This window comes from Drosophila subpulchrella, chromosome 2L, assembly GCF_014743375.2.
Source record: "Drosophila subpulchrella strain 33 F10 #4 breed RU33 chromosome 2L, RU_Dsub_v1.1 Primary Assembly, whole genome shotgun sequence".
Taxonomy (NCBI): Eukaryota; Metazoa; Arthropoda; class Insecta; order Diptera; family Drosophilidae; genus Drosophila; species Drosophila subpulchrella.
In genome coordinates this window covers 3,185,568-3,210,712 of record NC_050610.1, presented here as the reverse complement: position 1 = coordinate 3,210,712, position 25,145 = coordinate 3,185,568, and the positions used below count along the sequence as shown (strand labels likewise).

Here is a 25,145-nt window from a genome sequence, read left to right as displayed (position 1 = left end):
AATAAAATCTCAAAAAACGATTATTTTCAGACCTTGATTTTTGTTGCTATCGTATTAACGTTCTAAGTGTCTAAGTTCTAATTGTCACACTTAAATAGAACACAACTGCAATCCTCAAAAATCCTCAAATATTAAAAAATATTTTGATCTTTGAAATTCCTGTCAACTAATCATAAATCACCTGCATTGCGTAAGAGCAGGAAAGCCCCCCAAAAGCCACATCCGCCGACGAGGTCTGCACTTCCTACTACCTCCACAAAAGACAACAAATGAGCCAGGGCTCTGATTACTACACATGATGAAAAACCTGTCGGATAATGAATCGAGATAATCGATAAAGTGTGCCTGGTTACAGGGGAAGTCCATTAGAGTGACCGTTCCAGCCTGGCGCCTCTTTTTCTTGTGGGCAGCTATCAAATTTCCCCCTTTTTTCCCTTCATGCCTTGTTTCCAGCATTTTGCAATCGGATCTCGGGCGGATGAGGGATTACAAAATTTCGAATTCATGAGACCAATGCGCAACAAAGACTGTCTCCGGTGCAGGCCTATTTCCAATTTCCGCAGGCAATGTTTGCTGACCATTTTCATAAGCGCCACCCGGTTTTCCTTCCTCTATCCCATTTAGCCCATCGTTTTGGGCCAGTGGGTGACGATTTTTAGTGCGTTGCCAGTGAAGCGGTGGCTGAAAAGTGAATGCTCTGCATTGCAGCTCCAATCTATCTGCACCTGTATCTGTATGCCTCGGGAAGGTCATTTGTAACCTTAACTAAACAAATTTGAAAGCTGGGCACCGGCATATCAGGTGTGGTCAGGTTCTGGCGATGGCCCTTTTTGCCCGGCGTTATAAAACGGCCAGTGGGCGCTGGAGGTGGCATCAGTTCGCCATCAGCAGCAAACAGCAGCAGCCAAACAAATAACCAGCAACCAACTAGTCGAATACTTAACGTCAGCAGCCATGAAACGGGTAAGTTTTCCGTCAACCGCTGCCGGCCATAAATTTTCCAAGCCCCCTTGTTGTTCTGCTGCCATGTAAATCCGGCCAAGTTGAAGTTGGGGCCATAAATCAGGATCTACAGAGTTTAGTTGGGGTAAAGATGGTTAGACATCCTATGAAAATGGGGAAGGAACACAATTCATAGAACGGATTCTTTATCTTGTGTAAATATAAACTTCAGAGTTATAAGTGTTTTAAAATTAATGCACCCAAAAAATAACCGCATAATATAAAGTCTATACTTTACAGTTTCATTTCTATACTAAAGAGTCTGGAATTTAAATCTGTGGTTTTATTTTTAAGCCAATTAATTTAAATTTAATACTTTGGAAGGTATTACTTTAATACTCATCTTATCGACGCCAAGCCTGTACTCAATAGAATTTATATAACAATAGTTGCTTTTCTATGACTTTTTTTCTTTCGGTATGTGTTCCAAAGAAAATGCACCCCTTAAAAAAACATTCTTTAAATAATAATATTCTTTAAGTAACAAAATGATTACAATAGATTCAACTACAAAAATGTTATAAAGTCGAAAAAAGGAATAAAAAGCTAAGAAAAATGTTTAATTCAATAGGGTTTAAGATAATATATAAAAACCGATTCCTAAATAAACCAAATATTCTAATTGGAATACCAATATTAAGTAACTTCTGCTAGTTGTCAGTGTAATTTGTAGTATTGTCCCAGACATCTAAGCTTTCTCTTTTTGCACACTTGACAGCCAATAGAGTCCGACAGACCAACAAATCCGCACAACTTTTTGTTCAGCAACATGAATCGCTCGTTGTCGTTTTTAATTTATGACCCTTTGCAACTAACAAGTAAAAATGGAAAACCATTATAGAATGACAAATTGATGAGGCCAATAGAATGTGATTTATAACGGACATCTATTTAATTCGAGTCCTGTGTGAATCCTCTTCGCTTCCAGACATACTTGTTGCTCTGCCTGAGCCTGCTGACCTGCAACGTGGCCAACTCGGCCTTCCTGCGCCCCATCGATCTTGGCCAGCTGGGCAAATCCTCCAGTATTCAGCAGCAGCAGCAACAGCAACTGCGCGGGGATCTGAGCCGGGATGACAACGGAGACGACGACGATGCCACCACTCTGGCACCCAACTCCAGTGAGGATTACGACACCCGTCCCCAGTACAGTTTCGCCTACGATGTGAGGGACTCGCTCACCGGCGACGACAAGCGGCAGGAGGAGAAGCGCGACGGCGACCTGGTCAAGGGTCAGTACTCCCTGATCGAGCCCGATGGCACCCGTCGCATCGTGGAGTACACGGCCGACGATGTGAGTGGCTTCAATGCCATCGTGTCCAAGCAGCGTCTGGATGAGCAGCAGCAAAGGATCGCCGCCTCCTCGTCATCGTCGTCCCGCTTCAACAGCCTCGAGGAGTTGCAGACCCGTCTCACTGCCCAGGCCATCGCAGAAGCCCAGTCCCTGGCCGAGGCCCAACAGGCCAGCCAACTGCAACTGGAGGCCCAGAGTCGTCGGGATTCGGAGAACCAGGCCCGTAACCAGGCCCAGCAGCTCATGGAGCAGTTCCAGCAGCAGGTGCAACAGCAGGAGCAGCAGCGCCTGCAGCAGGAACAGCAACTGAGGGATCTCCAGCGCCTGCAGGAGCAGCGTGATCGGGAGGAGCGGGAGCGAGAGCAGCGGGAGAGGGAACTGCGGGATCGGGAGCTCCGGGAGCGGGAACTCCGTGATCGTGAACTCCGGGAGCGAGAGCAGCGGGATCGGGAGCAGCGGGATCGGGAACAGCGGGACCGGGAGCAGCGTGATCGCGACGATCGCCGCCAGCAAGCTGAGCGTCGCCAGAGCCAGAACCAGCGCTTGATCGATCAGCAGACCCTTCTTCTGGCCCAAAGCCTGCCCAGCATCCAGGCCACCGTCGTCTCGCATCCACCCACTTTGCTGGCCTCCCGCCTGCCCGCCACCACCAGCTCCTCGAGGACCACCACCCTGCTGACCAGGGAACGCGACCTGGAGGCCTGGCGCCAGTTGCCCAATGCCCGCATCACCATCGATCGCAGCTCCCAGCCCCTGATCCTCAGCCAGCCCTCGAGTGCCACCGTTCAGGCCCAGCTGATCAGCTCGCCGCTGCTCCTGGAATCGGGAAACCTCAATGGACTGCTAACCACCCGGCTGAACGGCAATGCCGCCCGAGCTGGAGCCGCCCTGAGTTGGTCCAATGGACGTCGCCTGCTGAACAACGACCTCTGGCAGCTGGACAGGCTGGATGACCGTGAGGACAGCCGACGGGAGAGTGAGGAGCTGCGTTCCAACAGCGCCGAACGTCGCTCAAAGAACTGGTAACCCTCAGAAACCAGGACCTACCCACCAAATCTTCAACTGAACTCAAACGAAACTCAAACAGCGACCTCAGCGATCTGCCAACCGGACCACGAATATGTTTAGCCCTTAAGAAACTAGATCGAATCTTGTGTTTACATAGCCTAGAATCGGGGATTTTGGTGATTCTCTCAGCTTCTTGTTTCAACTAACGCATACAGCAAACTTTGCCAAGAACTTAACCCAAGCTCTAACGCTTTTCTTCCAGCTAACTTTAGCCCTAAGTTTAATTGTCTTTGTGTAACTTAATAGTTAGTCAACTGCATCAATGTGAAAAAGTAAAAAAAAAGAAACCAGAATATACAGGAAAGGCTGCAGAAGGAAGTCTGCATGCTCTTTTACAAATGAAGGACAACGCTTTGGTAACTTAATTTATGGCAACTTCTAATTAAGTGTGGCTAACTGCCCGGCAGATTTGAGAACCAGCCACAGGTGGTCAAGAATTTTTCGTTTGGGGTTTTTTCACTGCTTCTGGCCAACTAGCCAAAGCCAGTTGACCCTAATCGCCTTTCATGGACTCTGACACTTTGGCCATGGATGCTGCAGTCTCCACATGAGTTTCCACCCCCCACACGGATTTTTTACCCCACAATTCAACCTTCATGGACACGTGTGCACGCAATTTGGCCATAAACCCCGGAGCCAAGTTTCTCTAGGGCAGCAAATGGCTACAAATTTTTTAATAATAAACACTCGAGAGCGGACGGAGAGAAAACGTTGGAAAAGTTTCCTTCTCCATTCCATAAAGTTTGTCTCTCATACACTTAAAAATAAAGTTGCACTTAAGTGGATACGTGGGGGTAAGGTGGTGTTGTTTGGATGAGGTTTTTAAGACGCCAATGCAATAACAAAGTGGCAAAAGGTAATGAAAACCCGTCAGAGCCCAATGAAAATTGCGGTCAGGTGGGAAGGAGTTCGATTAAGAGGTTTCCAAGTGGCCAAGAAAGCTTTCTTTATCGTTTGCTATAACATACTTGCTTGCATAGAAAGCTAAAGTTTCATTTTTTGGATATAAATGAGTAAAAAATGGTCAAAGCAATAATAGTCAGGTAATTTTTTTAAAAAGCCAAAATCGGTCATCATTTTTCTCAGAAATATCTTTTTCAGCATTTCCGTTACCTTAACCTCAGAAATCACCAGAGCTTTGAAATCACTTAAATTTTTATATCTAAAAGTATGCAAAAATACTCTTTAAGTCCGGAAGCCGCAACGAAAGTCGATGTTTTTATTTTTACTGCATAGTTTTATAAACATTTTAGAGTTATTTTCAAATTTAAGTATCGCACTTTTATGGCAGATTTTCCTCCAGGTTCACTAAGAATTTATCAGCATCAACACCGGTTTACGTCAAAACTTAGCAAATTAAATAAAAGGCCCCAGCTCAAGTGCCATCCAAAGTCATGGTGAGCTACTTGCAGCTGTCGTGCATGTTGTGCCCGTGAGTCCTTCGCCAGGAAATCACTTAAAAGTTCATCAAAAGCGCAGCCTGGCTCCCTTAAGCCCTTCGGCTCGACAATGGGCTGACATTGGCAGAAAGGAAAGCGGGAAAAGAAAAACAAGAGCTGGAAAACTGAAAAACAGTTTTTCCTGCGCTGCGAATGTCAGGTCCGTGGGACACAAACAAGGAAGCACAAAAAACCGAATCCGTGAAGCTAAAAAAACGAAGCGGACTAGCTAGTAAACGGCCCCTCTTGACTTTCAGCCATCACCCTGAAAATTCTTTTCAACCTCCAGACTCCGTTGCAGTTCCAAAAAAAATATGTTGACCATAATGAGAGGGAACGCCAAGAAAGTTCAGCTTTATAATTGGCCGCTGACCAATCTCCGCGGACTCTCGACTTTAATGAAATCCGATGTAATGCCACAGGCTCCCGAATTGGACTCACCGTCCACTATGAAACTGCACCATTTTATAAGCCCAAATTGTGTTAAATGTCCAAATCACCTTGTTCGTGGATATGGGAAATTGTTCACCTACAACTATCGCCCATTTTCTACTTATGATTTAAACGAAGCAGCTTTGCGTGCCTAGCAAGCCTCAGAAAAGTATTCAAAAGAATTTGGTCAGATACAAAACATGAAGATTAAATACGTAAATTAGTTGGTCCATGTAATACTCGTACACTCAGGGAAAAACGCCGTGCTAAAAACAAGTACAAACAGCCTTGATTTAAAAAAAATTGCATGCTTACCATTTAAGAACGTTAGTGCTCAAAAAATTCTCATATTGAGCACTTTTTGGAATTTTAATGTGTGCCAACTCTAATAATTCCCAACTGTTTATTCTGAAAGTACTCGGTATATAAGGCGCATAAATTAGACAGTGTTAATGCCCGTGAGGGGCAAGTCGTAAGTAAACTTAGAATATTAATATTATTTATACGTATATCATTTATTTCGTTTCCGTTTCCAATACTTATTTCTCTTACTAGCATAAAATAAAAACTCATTTTAATTTCATAACATTTATATATTGATTTAAGAATTATTCGTCCTTAAATCATGCCTGCAACTTTCTTAATTTATTATTAAATCGTTCTTGTTTTTAGTGCAAATATGACTTGACTTAAGAATTATTCACACTTGATTGAAGACCGAAAGGTTCTTAAATCTAGTATTTTCGTGCTCGAAAGTAGTATTTTGTTCTCGGGTTCTGTATTTTCCATGCTTGGCGAAGTTTTGAAAATACTAGGTTCAAGCACGAAATACTTGATTTTTTTTCTGAGTGTACCTACATAGTAACAATAAACGTAACAAACATAAATTGGAACATTGCAATATATAATAATTTTACTTAATTAGCATACCCTTGCAGAGGGTATTGTGATTTCAGTCAGAACAACGCAATGAAGCAGACGTTTCCGACCCCATAAAGTATATATATTCTTGATCAGCATGACTAGACGAGTCGATCTAGCCATGTCCGTCTGTCCGTCCGTTTCTACGCAAACTAGTCTCTCAGTTTTAAAGCTATCAGGCTAAAACTTTCCCAAAAAGTCTTCTTTCCTTTGCAGGTACTATATAAGTCGGAACCAGCCGGATCGGACAACTATATCTTATAGCTCCCACAGGAAAAATGGGAAAAAAAAATTGTTTAAAATTATATCTTTGGTGTTTTTCAACATATTACATGTTTTGACATATTATCTTATACTATTGAGAATATCATTTTTTGTATTTTTAAGAATTTCGTATTAAATTTAATGATTATTACTGCCAGGGTATACAAATTTCGGCTTGCCGAACTTAACTTCCTTTCTTGTTTTACTATGTAGCCAGAGCTTTTCTGCTTTGAAATGAGTTCAATTCTTATATCGAAGTTTGATTTCTGTTCTAGAAATAGTTCGAAACTATATCTCAACATTGGTTACTTATTTTGTACCTTTATAAATGCTCAGGGATCTTAATTGTTTCAGATGTCCAAGAATTTACTTCAAGAATTGTGAAAAAAGATTTCAAATATAGAAAAATTGATGTTTTTGCTCATTTTAAAATATAAATTACAAGCGAACGGATTTTTAGTGACGATTCCAATCTTTCGTTTTTTTAAACTCGGATTCATTTGCGAAAGCCTCAAATAACAAATCTGTATTTTTTTGCAAGCCTTTTAGTTGCTAGACACATTCCAAGAAAAGTAAAGGAAAAACCAAAAAGATGTCGAAGAAAATCAAATATTTATGAAGACCGAAAAGCCAAAATGAATATAAATGTTATGAATCAAAATTCATCCCAGCCATTTGTGGTGGACAACTGAACTCACCTCATAGGTTAGTGTCACAGCTTAAGGCGATGCGGAGCAATGACTCAAACCAATGCAGTTTTACATCCGCTGACTCTCAAACTACGTTCTCTTTTGACGTTGTTTTTGCCTTGAGTTTTTAACTTTAACTTGCAATTTGAATTGTTAATAAATGTGTATCGGAAATTCGCATAAAATCAATCAACACGCAACGGATTTCGAACAACGGGGGCATAACGGAATTCGAATCGGGAACGGGGTTGCTGCACAATTTCAGGGACAAAACAAACCCGAACTTTGGACTAAAATTAAGGAATCTTTCAAGATCCGCCTCGATGTCGTCACTCATTGACGCAATATGAGTACTGAGAGGTCTGAGAAACTGGGTATCTGTTTTGCATTGATCTCTATGAACCGATAGCAAGAGTCATTGCCATCACGTGTACGCCACTTACCAATTAACGCTAGGAAATTCCCCGAACCTCAGAGAGAGATTCAGAACGTTAGAGAGCCACTACGAATCGATCTATCTAGCTATGAAGTTTTTATAACTCATTTTAGATATTACTTAATTGGTAGGTAATCGGATTCAGCAACCCCCCTTGCGTGTGGTTCCCACTAATTGGGTGTTATACAAGACATTGGTTCTCTACAAGATAATGACTTGAAATGATATACGAGTAAGAAGTTTCTCTTTAAATGTGCTCCTTGCTTAGGAGCACAATTGCATTTTTAAAATTTTGTTTTTAATTTTTTTTTGTGTTAAATTAAATGTTTTTAATTACTTTTTTATATCCAAATGTCAGACTTGTTTAGAAAACTAAATATAAATTGGTTCAATGTAACGCTTATTCACACATTTTGTTTAAGATCCACCCCTTAAATAAAGTATTAGTGAACGCAAGATTTCGCTATATCTTATAAAAGGCAACTATTTGCTAAAAGAGCTTAGCTTGATATAAAATAAAAATGGTAAGACACTTGATTAGAGTTGAGATTGGTCAGTTGGAAATAAAATGTTTTATTATATCAGTATAAATAAGAATTAAGCCAAAATTATCAACTCTTAAAGTAATGGACTTCAAATTGATCGATAAATGAATAGTAAAAATGATCCAAGTCATATATTTATAACTAACCATTTCTGACAGCTCTGTAAATTAATAAACAGCTGCTGATGTAAATGAAAAATATGTATTTTCCTACTCCTTGTGACATACGAATGTCGTTGTAAACTTCTGGACATAATTATATTACCAATGCTGGGGGGAAAAAAAAAAGAAAAACCTCTGAGCCGCCAAAAGCTGTTGGGCACACGATGCGCCTCGTTTTGCAGGCATTTAAGCTGAAAATTGCTGCTAAAATATTTGCACACTCCACAGGCTCTGAGATGCAGTCGCAGCTTAATGTTGTTGTTGCTGGTTGGTGTTTTCGATAGTGTTGTTGTTGCTGCTGTTGTTGTTGCTCTTGGCCAGCTGCATTGATGCGTCGCCAAATGTTTACCCTAAGCCCATAACTGCAGCCTTCGCGCTCTGTACCCTTCTCCATCCCATATAGGAGAATGGAAACACCGAAAAAAACACTCCTTAAAGAATCAATTTTCTACATTCTTCAATATAAGTATCCGAATTGATTTTGAATTTAAAACCCTTTATGCAATTTTATTATAAAACACTACAAAACATTTTATAACGAAGACTCACGATGGATAATTCGAATTATATGTCAAGACCTAAAGTTAGCAGAATAATTTTTTTATCAAATATATTTAGAGTACTATTTTTGATATATTTTTTCGCTCTGCTTAAAATGTTCTTAAAGATAGATTATCAGGAATTTTTTATGTTTTCCTTTGCTTAACCTCTATTTAATATACTTTTAGAATGGTCTCTGTGTTTTTCCAAGTGTGAGCTATTGCCCTCGCCAGCGATCTATGCCTGGCATACAAAATGCATCTAATTTTGGGCCTAACGACAACTTGTCGCTTGTCATGGCCTCCTGGCCTGAGCCGCGTTGTTGTGGTTGTTATTGTTGCCGCTGCCTCATCATCATTTGCAACTGCTGGCAGCATCAGAAAAAGCAACAGCTGCCTCACTTGGGGATCAACTTGTGGAGATCGCCGCGCTTTATTTGTGCAGCTTTTAGCTGCGCCTCGTAATCGCAGCTCATAGATCAAAACAGGCGAGCGAAACGCGTGCTAGCTGCCTCTCTCTCTGTCTGCACGTAAAGAAAATTCAAATCACTTTCAATACAATTTTTAAAAGTATCTTATTTCTAGGGTTTCAGCTTTAATTTATATTCTAAACTTTTTTAAAAATTTTACAAGTACTTAAGACCTTTACTCTGCATAATTTGAAGTGCATATTGAGTTGTACAATTGAACATTTAATAATATTTAATGAAATTGTAAAAAGTATCATGTTTCCAGGGTAACAGCTTTAATTAATATTCTAAACTTTTTAAAACATTTAACAAGTATATTAGACGTTTACTCTGTATAATATGAAGTGCATATTGAGTTGTACAATTGAACATTTAATAATATTTGTAATATAGTTCTGATAGTTGTCGGTGGTTTTAACTAAAGCTATAAACAAAGAAAAAATTAATTATTTTTTTTATTCAAATAATTTTTGAACTGGGAATCTTATCCATAAATCTGCAAGTGTTTTACTCTATAAAACTATCTGGACATAATGCACAAAGGACATTCAACTTTCTTACCGTGTTGCAATTTTGCATAACTCAGTCAGCGACTTCTTTTGTTTATGTGAACCAGGTCCAGTTCTCATCAAGTTAAGATCAAAGAAGCGGGAAAGAGAGGGACACATTCCAACGCACAGCTGCTGTCTCTGTCGCCCACCCACGCCAAAAAGTTTTCCCACTGGCCGAATTGACAAGAACGGCAATTCCCACAGTCGGCATTTTCCATTTTCCAGCCAGATTCCGATTCCGGCACACTCAAATTAGCCATCTCATTTTCGCTCTGATTAAAGGTAATTTTCAAATTTTCCCAACAACCCTGCGACACCAGCAACAACAACTTGCCATTAGTGGTGGGAAGGATCAAGGTACAAATGAATATTGAAACCTCAAAGCTTGGGTAGGTACAATTTTGATTTAAGCCATCTTGTTAAAAAAAAGTTTAATTGTATATTTATTGTTTCGATAATATGAACTAAATTAATTACTAAGCAATTAAGTGTATGTTTATTTAAAAATACAATACAAAAATAGTATAAATCGTTTCATAACATAAAATACAATTGCTTTTTTCTAAATTCTTTAAATTGGCATTCTGATTTCAAGAAAATTTTCTTTATATTATAGAAGTCATAGATTTAACCCATTGTGAAAGCGAAATAAAATGATATAATATAAAGTTATTACGGGTTTTAAAAATTCTTTTACAATTGCCACTTAGCTTACATCTCAGTGTAAATAGTCTGTTTGGGACTCCGATTCTACAAACCTGAAATAGTTCGATTTATTCTATCAGGCTTTGGATCTGACTTTAAATGCATATAAAATATTTTATTATTTTTAATATAAGGAATCGGTTATTTAATGTACATTTTTGGTTAAGGTTAGTACCTACCTACCTAAATAAGTAGGTACCAGGTACGTACCGAAGAAAATGTATTTTCCCATCACTGCTTAAGAAAAAATTGCAACTGCTACAACAGCAGGCGGCAACTTTGGCACTGCAATTTCGATTTCGCCTGTCGTCTATTTAATGATTGCGAATCGGAGCAGACCCAACAACTTCCCCTCCTTCGCCCCTCCCTTTCTCCGACAAGTTTTCTTGACCATTTTATGCAGCTGTGTCCACGGGAAAATAAAGGAGGAGAAAATTGCCGAAACTAAAACCAGAACGCGTGCGCATTGAATTATGCAGAAATTTAAACCATTTGCCGCCAATCAATTTGTTTTCCTTGCCATCTGGCTGGATTTTCTTCCGTAACTGATATAATAGAACAATGGAATGCAGATCGTATTAACAATATCATTATATTTACCACGAAAAATGTACAACTTTGTTGAAGCTCGTTAGCCACTTTGTTATACTGTGTAACTTGTTTTATCTAAGGACTTTATGAAGTTATAAACCAGCCTGATAACTAAGAAACCTTTTAATATTTTATAATTTACCTTACGAGACAAAAGGACTAAAATGTTTATTTTTTGGTATGACTTTATCTATATGTTTAGGTGTAATTCACACTCACTCAGGAAATTCAAATAAATATGTTAACCTAATTCGCGACTGTCATTTGATACAACTAAAAATTAAAAAATCCCAATTCATTTAGGGTATATTACAAAAATATTACTAAGATTTGTTGTATTCTTAAAAGAAAATGATCTAGAGAAATATTTCGGATGTGGCCCAATGTTTCCCCTTAAAATTACTTTTTCGTTTTAGTAAAAATTGTATGTTTAGAAATGCCACAATTAAAAGTAGCCTAAGAACATTCCACAATACAAAACCTTATGTTAGTTCTAAAACTCCTTATCAAGTCATTTTAGACAAAAAAAACTTTTCCTATAGGATTACGTTTAAATTATAATTTGTCCACATTCTTTTATATTACTTATTAGTTTACCTTTTAATGTTAAGCGAATAGTTGCAAAAATTCCTTCTCGATTCTACAAATTCTTTCTCAGCAAATGATCAAAGAAAACCCGAGTCGGCGTACCAGACATAATTAAGTACAAGTTTCAATTGTAGCTCCGTCTGGGACTTATCAACGCGAAAGGTGTTTCATAAATATATGTGCGGCCGACAAACAGGAAGCATCATCATTACAAGCCCCTTTTCCCGCTTAAAAGTGCTCGAGCGGAACTTGGCCAGAAGGGGAAAAGAGTTCTGTGCCGGAATTTGTTTGATTCTTGGCTGGCAGAGTGCAGAAATTTCAGCAGACCTGCGAAATTTATGCATGACAAAATCATTGAAGCGTTTAGCGGGGGAAAAGGACGGGGATACCGGACAGAAAGAGACGGGCTACCCCTTTCTTGAGGGAACTCTCTCACACTGGCCGAACCCCCCACCATTGTAATGTGTTGTAATTTGTTGCTGTAGCTGTTGTTAGTGCTTCCTCTTTGGCATACTTAGTGCTAAAAGAAAAAAAAGTTAATTATCTTTTTTTTTGTACCTCACTCGCTCTTTTTTTTATCTGTATGTGAGTCTTTATTTTCCTTTTTTTGTAGTGATGGCATGCCCAACAGCTCCATTGGGCTATTATCCATGGGTTTGTGCTATTCCTCGGGAGATTGGTACTTTGTGTGTTCGTTTCTTCTTTCATCCGCTGGGCTGGAACTTCAAGGGACACGACCACGGGTACGAAGAGTCGACGGCCTGGTTCATTGAACTGTTAATTGTGGGCAAAAAATAAGAGAGAACCGGGAACTCTAGGCGGTGTGAAAGGTGATTTTTCAAGGCTGCCTCCATGTCCGGCCCCATAAACTCTCCATCAACTCGTTCCGCTCCACTCACTTCTCGTTCTCATTTTTTCCAATTTTTTTGGAAAGGTTTTCCTTGGCTTAGATTTTGAATTTATGAATTAGATTGTTTTGGGATTGGCTCTGAAGTTTGAGGTGCTAATGAGTCCACTCTAATTATTAATTTGCTCTCATACAACAAAAAGGTTTCACTTTGAGCTACCGATTTAATGCAGTTCACATGTACACATTTTTATCCATAAATTGATTTAAATTTTGTTTCGCTTGGATGTTTTGTTCCCGCACCATAGATGCCACTAAGAGATCACGGGTTGTATAAAAATTACCCCGTGAATTCTTCCAGTGCCATTAACTGTGCCGAGATTACAAAATTGTATATCTGGTTGTTTGATTTCACTTTATGAGTTATTGGTTACTTACATGATTATCTTTAGGCATCCTGATTGAATCTTTATTTAAGTTGTAGAATCCTGAAAATAGATTCAATAAAAAAACAAAAACTCAGGTCCATCAACTCTGATACGTAATCTTTACCTTTCATCAGGCACAACTTCCGTCATTCTTAGAATCTTAATTCTCACAAAGTTTAAGTTCTCCCATAGAGTGAATTAAGGCCTGAACACCTAACAGATTCTGTCCCACGTTGGTTAAAACGTTGCCCCGACCAGTTCACCTGCTTGGCCAACTTTTGATAAGGTGGCTTTGATCTATCCCACGATTTAATCAAAAACGCAAATTTATTTTCTTCTTTTCGCGGAAGTCGCTTCTGCGCTACAGACTTGAATATGCATATATATATTTTCTGGCCCTCTTCATTTCCATTCATTGGGGCATGCGTGGGAAATCCATGTTGCATGTTCCTCGGCTCCAACTGCGGTTGGCCGCATAATTTGCTGTGAAAATCATTTTGCGGCTGCGTGTTGCATAAAATTACAATTGAATTTTTTCACTTCTTCTACATAGCATTTTCCTTCTTGTTTGCGGCGGGCAGAGCCAATTAAAAATTATAATGGTAGATAAACTAATTAGGTAGTGAGAGATTAAGAGCATTTCCATGCTCCACTTGGTAATTGGGTGGAGGAGTCAAGCGCAAAAAAATATGAAAGGTATATAAAATTAATTATGTTTTATGTTCCGTATGATGGGAAAGACTTGAACCTTGGATAAAGTCCCAAGCATGGTTAGTACATTTTTTTAGAAATTAAACTATAATGATCGGTATTTACTATCTTAAAGTTTCTTGTTAAAGTCAAATAAGGTCTTTGAAAATAATAAAGTGATTTAAAAGTTATTTCGGAAAGCATAGTTGCTGGATCGTTAACAAACGCTCCCGAGGGCAAGTAACCCCAAATTGACTTGTCGTTGGCCAAGCAAATTGTAACATCCAATTGCTTTGGACATCTGTGACCCCTGGGACCTCTCATTATAGGGGCACTCTCAACTCGGAACTCGGATCGGATCGCTGGGAAAGCGTCGCCAGTCACGAAGAAAGCTCCGATTTCATTGCCCGTCTCGTTTCGTTTCATTTGGCTTGATTTGTTCCCCGTTTTTTTTTGTTTTAGGCCAATTTATGCAAATGCCAAATGCTGCTCCACTTGAGGTAATTGCCACTCGTTTTTTTTTTTGGATCTCGAACTTTTTCGTTAGTTTGCTTATCAGGCAACGGTAAATCAGTACGTCAGTGGCATAGACATGCCGCGCATGCGCCGTGAGGCGACAGCCATCAATCAAATCGAGCGGCCCGCAATCAAAATACGAGAAACAAACTGGAGCCGAAACAGTTAAAAATCAACAGCTGCCTGTGTTTCGATTTAATTTTTCCCCCTTTTTTTTTGTGTTTGAGCAATCGCGTGTGTCTCTGAGGCCGATCTCAAACATGATTTTTAACGACAAATTTACGCGCTTAATCTCGACAACAAAATATGCAAATGGGAGCGGGACGAGGAACAAGGAGCGGCCGGAAAATAAAAAAGAAGAGGACGATCTTTTACGATCCACCATGTTCATTAGCGCCAACACTTGAGTGGCAAACAGCGGCCAACAAAACTCTTTAGTGTTTAAGTGCGTTTCATTAATTGAAATGGCCAATTTGTTGCCAGCGATAAGAGAGGAAGTTGCAGACGCTGTAAAAGAAGCTGTTCATCGCAGATTGCCAAGGCAGTCGCCCAGCCAGATGCTATTGCATTGATATTTCCTCACCAAGTCTGGATCTGAACCTGAGTCCGAGTCTGACTTCGAGACGCAGTCGATCAAGTTGCCCTAGATGGCCAGCCATCCGGAGGAGTTTGATAGTTCTGCTGGCCGTTCCCGGTGGCGCCAGCAGACTCCATTCATCAGCCAACTGCGACAGCACGCCATCGAGAGACCTACAACATGCATATTTATGAAATGGCAGCAAGTCGAATGGGTAACACTCTGTAAACTAGGAGCTATAGTTTGGTTACATACATAGTATACCCTTTTTTTATAATTTTTTTTTTTTATATTAGGATGTTAGTTCTGTATTAGCTTCTAAATATATTTGTATATATTGTAGGGCATTAAAAAGCGATATTATATCAAAATCAATAGGACAAAGAAAGGCCTTCAAAAATGCTTGTCCAAATAGTTCACAGTAGTCGAATCAAAGGGGAAACAGAAACAATCCAGCTGAAGAGGGTAATGTGACTCCCGCTTCCGTTACGTTACCAATCCCGTCAAGAAATCGTGGTAACCCTCGTCAGAGCGTGTGACCCACATACGGATGCGGACCACAAGTCATGGTCATGGCGACAAAAACCTCTCCCAACGGTAAGTGGTCAACGGAAACCCCAGCCCCTCCCCCTTTCCCCAGCCGCCCCTTTTGGCCGTGGCTCTAACTGTTTATCTAGCGGATTGATTCTGCTCTTCCTCTTCGAGATCTTTGGGCTCTGCTGCCTGTCAGACTCTTTCCTCCCACTTTTCTTTTCTTATAAAGGTATGGATCTGTGAAAAAAGCACACTCGAAATAAATGTATCTTTGAGATCTCGGCTTGTTCTAATTGTCCAAGATGACAATGCAGATTGGGAGGGTAACGGGAACAGCACGCACACTTCAACCAGAAAGAGACGAACCAACCGACCGACCGACCGACCGAGTCCAACTGGAAACCAATTGGCATTTCAATCACGCATCAATCTGGCACGTTTTTATGATGCAGATCACAAGGCGAAGCGAACGGGGCTAAAACAGCAACATCAGCTCGATCATGATCATGTTTCAGGCTTTTTTCCTCTCTTGCAGAACGAGGATGACGAACTGCAGTCGCAGTCGGCGGAGCCTGGGCTCCTTTTTGAAAGATGAAATTTTTATTGGTCGGTTAAGTTTTCGTTACATTTCGTGGATTGTTATAAATTTCATTGATAATTGCCATATATTGATGGCATGATTATGTGCATGATTGTCTGATTGTTACTGTTTCGTTTGGTTTGGTTTGGTTTGGTTTCTACGTGCGTGGCATATATGCACTGCAAAAATTTCTCATTTTCTGCGCTGATCTTTCCCCCTACTCTCGTGCTCTGAAAATTGTTTTCGACGAAAATTGTTGCACGAACCCAAATGCAACAGAGGTGGAGAGATATCAATATGGGGAATACGTAACGAGGATATCTGTATGGTCTTGCTGCAAGCATTCCTACATATATATGCAGGCATGTAAGTTGGTTCTTATTAACCATATATAGGTCAGCAGCCTCCGTTGCATGCCTCTTGATTGAGTTGCAAGAAATGAATTTCGTCTGGGTGTAATTCGCATTTTTATGATAAAATTAAGTTGGGTCTTGCAATCGTTTTTGGCTGTAGCTGCCCAGCTAGACCTTCCATTCGATGTGCCAGCATATTCCCATTGACTTAAGAAATAAATCCTTCATTCACATTCAATTTTCCTTTTACTTATGTTTAAGGCAATAAAACTTTGAACATTTCACTTCACCATTTTTGTGTGCCAATCCAAAGTTCCCATGCCTCTCCATTTCTTGTTAATCATTCTGTCTATCTTTCTGTGTCTGTTTGGCTCATAAATTCCAGCAAAAAAACTGCCATAGGGAACAACTGTCAGGGGACAATGTTTGGAAAGTCGAGCTCCACAAAACTGGCCTCCGAAAATGGCTTAATAGTTAAATTTAATGCTTGGCCATAACTAAAAGCTCAGGCTCAAGACAAACTGCCGTTCAATATGCAAATGTGGCCAAAACGGAGAGAGGCAGTAGCCGAATCCACAGCCAAGATCCGATTGGATCCTCTATTCCTCTTTTTCTTTTTCCCGGGTTTGTTAAACAAGTCTTCTGCTAGTCACATGTTCTTATCAGCCGCCTGAGCCGGGGCTATCAAAAATAATTGACAACTAAATGGACCATAAAAAAGTCAATGAATGGCGTGAAAAAGAGGCATTCAATGAGGCCGAGAAAATTGTCATTTGACAAAATCGTTAGCCCTGATAAGATACCACTCAGCTGGCTTTTGTGTGGGCATTTCTTTCTTATTTATTTTTCGTTTTTTGGTTACTCCTCTGAGTGGGTTGCTGTTCTCCCTGATTTGGACATAAGTGCTCGGTGCTCGAGTCGAGTTCGTTGCCTGAGTCTTTTGTTTCGACGCATTTCGTGTGCGCCGGGCCGTGATTCATTGACCAGGCTGAGAGAGAGGCGACTGGCACGACCACCGCAATTACATCCGGTAATTTAATGTAATTTTATATTTCATTTCAATCGCATGCGAGATACAGCGACTAAAAATAAAAGCAAACCTGAATCAACTTGTTCAAGCCGCTGATTTTGAGATTTTGTCAACATTCTCGACTAACGTGATTTCGTGAACCGACACTAGCATTTAAATAATGGCCCAGACGTGCATCATCGGTTGATAAGACTGGATTTCGGCGGCCTAACTAACAAAACAGACCTTTCGAAGGTCGCTTGGTGGCGGCTTCGTTTGATAGCCCATGATTGATTACTCAATTTTCCTGTCAATCTGCCGGCAACTCACAAATTTGTCAACACACTCAAGCTCACATTCCCCCAAAACCCCATCATCTGTGGGATCTCAGGTCTTGGGCTGTGATTGATTATGGTTTCGGGGAGGTGGAATGCCTAGACAATGCAAGCAAAGGCCGAAAAATATTTCATTAATTAGAATTTCGTTTGTGAGACCATTAACCGAGCCGAGATTAATAAGCGGCAATTAACCAAAGGAAAAATTCAAACAATAGTTTGAAAGGGCAATCTCAAAAAGACTCGAAAACTGTTAGAAAGAGGCGTTGCGCAACGGCTTAAAAACGCATTTGGGTATCTTTCTGCTTGGTTTTTTCTTTTTCTCGGCTTGATTTAATTATGCGCAGTGTTATTTCAGTTTTTCTTTCCAGTTTGATAAATTAGTCGCCTCCGTCAGCTTTGAGGTCATCACGGGTCGGGGTCGTGTGCTTTCGGTTTTCTGTCGTGTGGCTAATTAAGTACCAGGCCAGTCCGAGTATCGACTTACCAACTTACCCAAACAGGAAGCGCTCGCCGGTCATCCTTGGCCATTTCCAGTTCTAGGCCCCAACTCGATCCCAAGTGATTGACAAGACGAGTCCAAATTGTAACCGAGTCCATGGCATTTGTCTGCAAAGAGGCGAACGGAGAATGGTAATTGACATAAGTATCAATGGATACGAAGCGAGGGTAGCTTAATGAGTACTGGTATAAAGAGTGTGTCTTAAAACTACCATATTATATTTTAGACTTAGGAATTCAAAAACAGCTTCTAAATTCTGTCAACGGAGTTATGAACGTAATATTTTTGGTTAATATAATATAAAGTTTTAACTATCTCTTGAATAGCTCTATTTCAACTAATAGCATACTAATTTTCAAGCTACCCTCGCATCCTATCCGCTTCCAACATGCAGCTCCTATAACGACAGGAAGCAGGAGCTACAAAAACTTGCCTCTATAAGTTGCGTTACCCCTTTTTGCCCCCAAACCATGAGCGTAGCTTAAATACTTTCAACTGGGGTGGGATCCTGAACTTCCAGCTGGCTGCTTGTTTAACTGGAGCTACAGTAGAGTTCATTTAATAAGGCTCCTTTTATCGAACACTCTCCTGATTGCACCGAAAATTCTTTAGTGTTACTAACCATTATATTACATTTAATAAAGATTTTATAGTTTGTTTTAATTTTCCGATATTATCTTGATTAATGATATTAAAATATATATTCTTATTGGTAAAGTACTGCAAAATTATTTTCTCGTCTATAACTATGGGGTTTTAGAAGACATAAATTCAATAGTTTTAAAACCATTAAGTGTATTTTAAAACATTGAATTTTTTTCTGTTCCGATCTTGTAGGGTGGTGCAATTGACAACTGCTCTGCTACACTTCGCTTGGTTGGCCCACTGGAATGCGGTTTGTTTTCATTTTGCAGCTGCAGAGTTGTGGCAGCCACATGGCAGTAACGAAATGTCTGGCATTTCGTCCACTTCTGCCAGCTACCAACTCCCAAGTGGTGGCCAGTAAGTTGGCTGCTTATTAAGTGTCATCTCCATGTCGCCAAAGGCGCCGCAATGCAAATGATAAACTGACAGCCTTATGACAGCATTAAGCAAATTGCCCACCGCTCGCCAGACGATCAGCAGACATCATTTCGCGGAGATGGCGGTTCGCGGAGGAGATGCAGATGCAACGCCAACTGGACTTAACGATTGGCTTAATAAAATGAAATATTAAATGCGATTAAAAACGCGACGACGACGACAACAGCAGCAAACCAGGGCAACAGCGTCGAAGGCGACGATGCAATAAATATATTGGAACAGGCCGGGCAGCTACCGGGATACACCACCGATCCCCCAGATCCCCAGATCCCCATATCCCCCAGATCCGCCACATCCCCCCATATCCCCGCCACCAATTGGACATGATAAAAATGTGAAATGCATGCGTTCATTAAATTAATGCGCATGGGGCATGTGGAGCCGGGCAGATAATTAAATGCGTGTTTGTGGCATGGGCGATGGGCGAGAGGTGCCCGTAATGACATTAAATATGTTTAAACATGCATAAATAAAAACAGCTCGATGGGATAAGGAGGGGACTGACTGGCCGAACAACTTTACTTCCAGCCGGAGCCTGATGTTTTAATCAGGGCGATTCTTAGAGAGCGCCTCGAACCTGACCCAATGGGTGCGCTAAGCTTGTTGCAACAACTGGTTAAATTAATGACGCAACATGAGCCGGGGCACCAGTTCTCTATACACGGGGACCTGCCTCGCCGAGATTTACGACGATTCAAATTGCCGGGCGATAAATTGTAAAGTTAATCGCTTGTCAAAGTTTTCGCGGTCGCATTTATCTTCGACTTCTGGCCAGTAGCAGCTGCATCGATGGCATTAGATAGCAGATAGGAGATAAAGATATGGCCACGATTTATGTTCTACCCATGGGAGCCGATATTAATGTTTAGGGTTATGGGCATTGCACTTTAATAATTTGTTTTGATTATGGCCACTGGGAAAACAAATAAAAGGCAGGAAACAAAGAATTATTAGTGGCAAGTCAGAGCTAAACATATTTTTATGTGGTTATTAAGTTAGTTATAGGCGACTTTAAAAAGAAAGCTTTATATACTATATATCACGCATACTTAAACGTAATAATGCAAGTGTAATAACAAACTGAAAGGTTTATTGTCAAATATTTCACACTTAAATATATATTTGGTTTTATTTCTTAATACTTTAAAATTCTATAAACCATCCCCACCCAATTTTCTTCTAGAAAAGGTTGGAAACCTAGTTTCAACCAACTGTTTCTCACTAAAGTCAAACCAATTGACTCATCCAATTGCAATTTATGGGCTGATAAGACAGGCTTGTGCAACTCAGTCCTCAACTCGGGCTGTCTTATCGCAGTCGGAGTAATTACAGTTGTCGACTGCTACCGTTCCTGCTGATGGCCAATATTGTTACCTGTTTCTGTGGGCCCGTTCAATCGAGTCAACGGAGCGAGACAACAATTGTCCATTTCATGAATTGAAAGCGCCGCAGCTGACTCGAGTGGTTCGCTGTTTGTCCATTGTTTGGATTTCCTTTGGGTGGTTTCCCCTTTTCGGGGGGAGGGGGCAAATTGGTTTGGAAAATGTCATTCAAGTTGCCAGGCAAGTTGACAAATTTGTCAACTGATATGGAAGCGCACCGGCCTCAGCGAACAGCCCCAATTCGAGTGGCTAAGCCAATGTAAACATGTGTAGATTTATGGGTTAAGCCCGGTGATTGTTGTGGCAGCAGCTCTGGTTGAGTCTGCTGTTTTTCTTAAATGTTTTTCGTGTTTGTTGTCTTTCCCTGTTTGCATATGCATGAAAAAGTGGCCCACTTGGGAGGGGGATAAACGTGAAGTGCGTGAGCCACGAAAATTAAAGTAAGCATTCAAGTAAAAATATTGATACCAATGATAAAAGATTTTTGAAATGTATCTTATTTGGTTTATTATCATCCTTTTAGATACCCATACAATAATTAAAGTCTTTCCTAATATTTTTCTAGCTATTTTGGACACTAGATGAACTACCTTTTTAGTTACTTCCAAACCTTTCTACCCTCTCTTGATAGTAACCCCATCTATTTGTCACGCGTCCATTTGTCTGCCTCGTTATCTTTTCCCCACTTGTGCCCCATAGAAAACCTCATGTTTATTTGCGGTTTTAGCTTAATTTATATAGCTCTGTTGGCTGCTTGGTATATGTGGTATATCTTTATCTATGCCACGTCTCAAGTTCAGTTCACACGCTTTCACTGGCCGTAGCGTCAATTTGAATTTTATGCCCCGCAACGCTTTGATAGATAAGGCTAAGGCCCCGAGAAACTGGGGAATCGAGACACCGAGAAACCGAGAAACCCCATGAGGCCGTCACAGCACACATGCATAATTAGCAGGTTCGCCGGCGGGAACTGGAACTCTTGGGCTCAAACTTCGGTGTTAGCTTATCCCAGTATCGGTTATGTACTAGCTATTGGATACTGAATACTGAATACCGAGCTCTGGATACCGGGTTATCTGGGGACCGCGTGGCTTCCGTGAAAAGGCTACCCGTTCGATTTGATGGCGGCATGCCCAACAAATTGCCGCTAATGAGGCGCACCGATGTTGCCCCCGTTTAATTAAATCCATAAACAGCATCTCTGGCTTGGCTTACCTTACAGCAAAGGCCGGCACTTTGACTCCGGCGGGGGGCTCTGAATTTCTGTAATTCTGTACTTCATCGCGGTTCCGCTGAAAGGACTCCTGGGAACCGGGCGAACGCGCTCTGGCCTTTGATGATGTTGTTATGGAGTGCCAGGAATTTCACTGTAAAGGAAATGCGTTTTTTGTTTGAATTGGGTGTGTAAAATCGGGTATACAATTGTATTGTGGTAAGATTTCTTTATTGGATAGTAACAGTGTTGTTTTGAGTATCCGTACTTCAATACAAAGCAATAATCTAAAAAATTTACTTCTCCTTAAACTGAAGCCCCCAACCCAACATGACCAGCGATAAATAACTAAATACCTATCCCACGAAATGCCATATTTATTAGCACTCTATCACTTCGACGCCCAAGTAGTTGCCAAATATTTCTTCGCTAAATCTTATCAAGCACCAATAGCCGGCAACAAATCTGCGTTGCATTTTGCCGCAGGTTCAGATAAATGTCATTCCCAGGCAAAATGCCAAAAGCAAACCCAGCAGGGGCTTGTCAACAGCTTTTTACTTTTTACTTTTCAGCCATAGTCAACACGGCCAACAATAAGTCGTAAATCAAGGAAAGGTGTTTTTCTCCGGCAGTGTTCAGTGTTCTAGGCGGGCGGCTGGCTCATAAAACATTGAAAATTATGATTTAACGCAAATTTTTGTAATTAATCTTGACAAATAAAGCGGCCTGCGGGCGAGAGCAGTTGCAAAGTCGAGCCTGCTGCAAGTGGCAAGTGGCATCTTCATCTTGTGGATGCCCGGCTCCTTTTGGCCCGGCCATTGGGCATAAATCTTTTCTCCACTTCTAGTCGTCTGTTGGCCTGGGCTGAACTGAAGCTTTGAATCTCGGGGATCTTGAAGATCGGGCTCGCTTGGGCGCATCGTCATCATCATCATCATTATCCTTCATTATGCCGACCGAACCGGTTTCGAGTTGTTTCTTTTTTGAGTTTTGCAAAATATTTCATAATTGTGCCAAGCTATGCAGTTCTTTTTATCTTTTTTGGTTAAAATATGGCCTTTTAAGAGCCGAGAACCGGCGAGAGAGCGAGAGAGTGACCTTTTGGAGACTTCATCTTGAGCGGGAACTCAGCTCAATCTTAATTATATGTTTGCGCTGAGCTCACGACAAGCCCGATGACGACCAGTAGCAATTATTACCTGCAACTCAACACTCATCATTCACACAGGGAGCAACAACAACTGCGCTGCCAGCGAATGATATATGAGCGTATTGCGTATACGCCACCTGGGACAGACTCCACGAATGATGAAGGCAACTAATTGCAGCAGGGGCAGACATAACCTGAAGCTGTCATTAAATCGGCTGCAACATCATAATCCCACCCCAAATAGCTGCCACTTCCTACTATTCCTAACCACCTTTTATCTCTGATTTTTATTATTTTTCCCCTAATCAGATCTGTTGGATTTCTGATTTCTGATTTTATGCCTCTTCACGTCGGCTACCATTTTTACTGAATTTTTTTTGTTCATGATATTTATGATTTGTTTGCTGGCACGATGCGTCAACTTTGGGCGCGAGCTCTGCTCGATTTTCGTTTTTTTTTTTCGACTCGCTCCTTTTTTTTGGCCAGCACTTTTCTTGTTTTGTCAGCAAAGTAAATAAATGAAATAAAAAACGTGACTGTTACGAAAAAGTCGTGTATGTGATTTTTGTTGTGTCTGTTATATCGTTTATTTTAGTTTTTTTGTGCCTGCTGCCTTTCTGGTTTCAAGTAGTTGACAGTGAGAGAGCAACCACATTGTATAGTCATTCGAACAATGCGCACAATTTTCAATGCGTTGGCAAAGCAGCTTGGCACGGTTAGGGCCATTGTCTGACTGGCTCTAATTTTTTCCCTACCCCATCTAGGCGATTTTCGTTTTTTGTTCAACTTTTCTGTATCTGTTTTGAGCCGTGTGTCGTGTCGGATTTGTTGAAACTTTTATTAATTACCAAGGCACACACAAAAAGTCATCCCGCATTTGACCACTCTGATCTTCATTAGCGACTCAACAAAGCTGATGAGCAGCTTACGGCCTACAGAGCGCCTTGAGGTGAGGAAATATAAATAGTGTAGCATATAGTAAAGCCGAAAACAAAGACAACTCTGATTCCTCGGCGTTACGTGTTGGCTGGCACGATCTTCACAAGTTAATCGAAACGGAACTTGCCACTCACCAGCGCGTTCTAGTCGTATCGATTCTTTATACCACTCTCGTAAAACGTTTCAGCGCATTGATGGCTTTCATAGTTTAAGCCACTTTTATCTTCGAGATCTGCCATTCTCTGGCCCTCTCCTCCGGCACAATATAGCACAATAGTTCGATCTGTGGGCCAGCTTGGAACATTCTCTTTTCGCATTTCAAAAGCTTTGTGTTAGCGCCTGGTTTAAACTACTTCCCCCGTCTGATCTTTGCCCTTCGATCTTGCTTTGCCTTTAAATATTGTATCTTTAAGTTTTAAAAGGGTTCTTGAATTTTGACCTGACCTGATTATATTTTTTTTAGTCCCAGTACTAAATGGCTGTAATATTAAAGTAATTATTTTTAAAAATAGTTTTTTATTTTCAACGTGGTTGTTCTAACCAGTTTATCCCCATATTTTAACATAGTATCATATACCTATCTCATGTTATATTACACAGCTATGAAATAATCCCATGTTCAATATCCACCAACTTTTTTCTTTTAATCTTTTATACTCAGTATTTAGATTTGTTATTGGTTCAAGACCCTTCCCATATAGGGCCTCCCTTCTCTACCATTAGTAGCCGATTTCTCGGCAACTCTATCCGCAACATACCATTTCACCTCCGAAGAGGGGCAATCATGGGGCTGAGGATCGGCTTCTGCTGGCGCGGATCACTGACTCCCAAGACCACTGGACCAGTCCATGGCTGGTTACTCCTCCACGGCCGATCGCAATGACTGGGTTCGGTGTTTCGGCCCCTCGAAATTTCAGGCCGCCCATGTCCATATTTAGACAGCGCACAACCCAGCGATCTCGACCAGCCTGGATTGTGCGGTTTTCGGATCTCTTGCGTGGGTGCAGCCGGCCCAGAGATCGCAGCCCGTGCTCCTCGCAAAAAATCAGAAAAAAGAGCGAGGAGAAAACACAGCCATTTATATTCGCTGGCTTTTAAGGCAGGGCCTTTAAGCCAGGCCGACCGACCAGATCGATCTCTGGCTGAACCTGTACCTGGGCCTGGGCCCCTCTTCACTAGTCGGTTCGATAGTTAATCAATTAACTAACATAATTTCGTGCAAAACTAATTAACTACCTCTGTTGCGGACAAATGTTTGCTGTCAAGAGCGTTTAGTGTCATTCATTTTGCGGCCAAGCGGCGCCCACTTGCG

The 25,145-nt window shown here is 40.9% G+C and overlaps 2 protein-coding genes across 2 annotated transcripts; both read left to right on the top strand.

Annotated features, from left to right (window-relative positions):
• Positions 1–882: 882 nt before the first annotated feature.
• LOC119546547 (trichohyalin) lies at positions 883–3,636 on the top strand. Its single transcript, XM_037852899.1, has 2 exons — positions 883–963; positions 1,931–3,636. The coding sequence occupies exons 1-2, from the start codon at positions 955–957 to the stop codon at positions 3,320–3,322; spliced, it is 1,401 nt and encodes a 466-aa protein (XP_037708827.1). The 5' UTR covers positions 883–954; the 3' UTR covers positions 3,323–3,636.
• Positions 3,637–5,117: 1,481 nt separating this feature from the next.
• On the top strand, positions 5,118–5,459 carry LOC119546548. The gene is given in 1 exon segment (XM_037852900.1): positions 5,118–5,459. A coding segment is annotated over 1 exon segment (342 nt).
• The last annotated feature ends 19,686 nt before the right edge of the window (positions 5,460–25,145 follow it).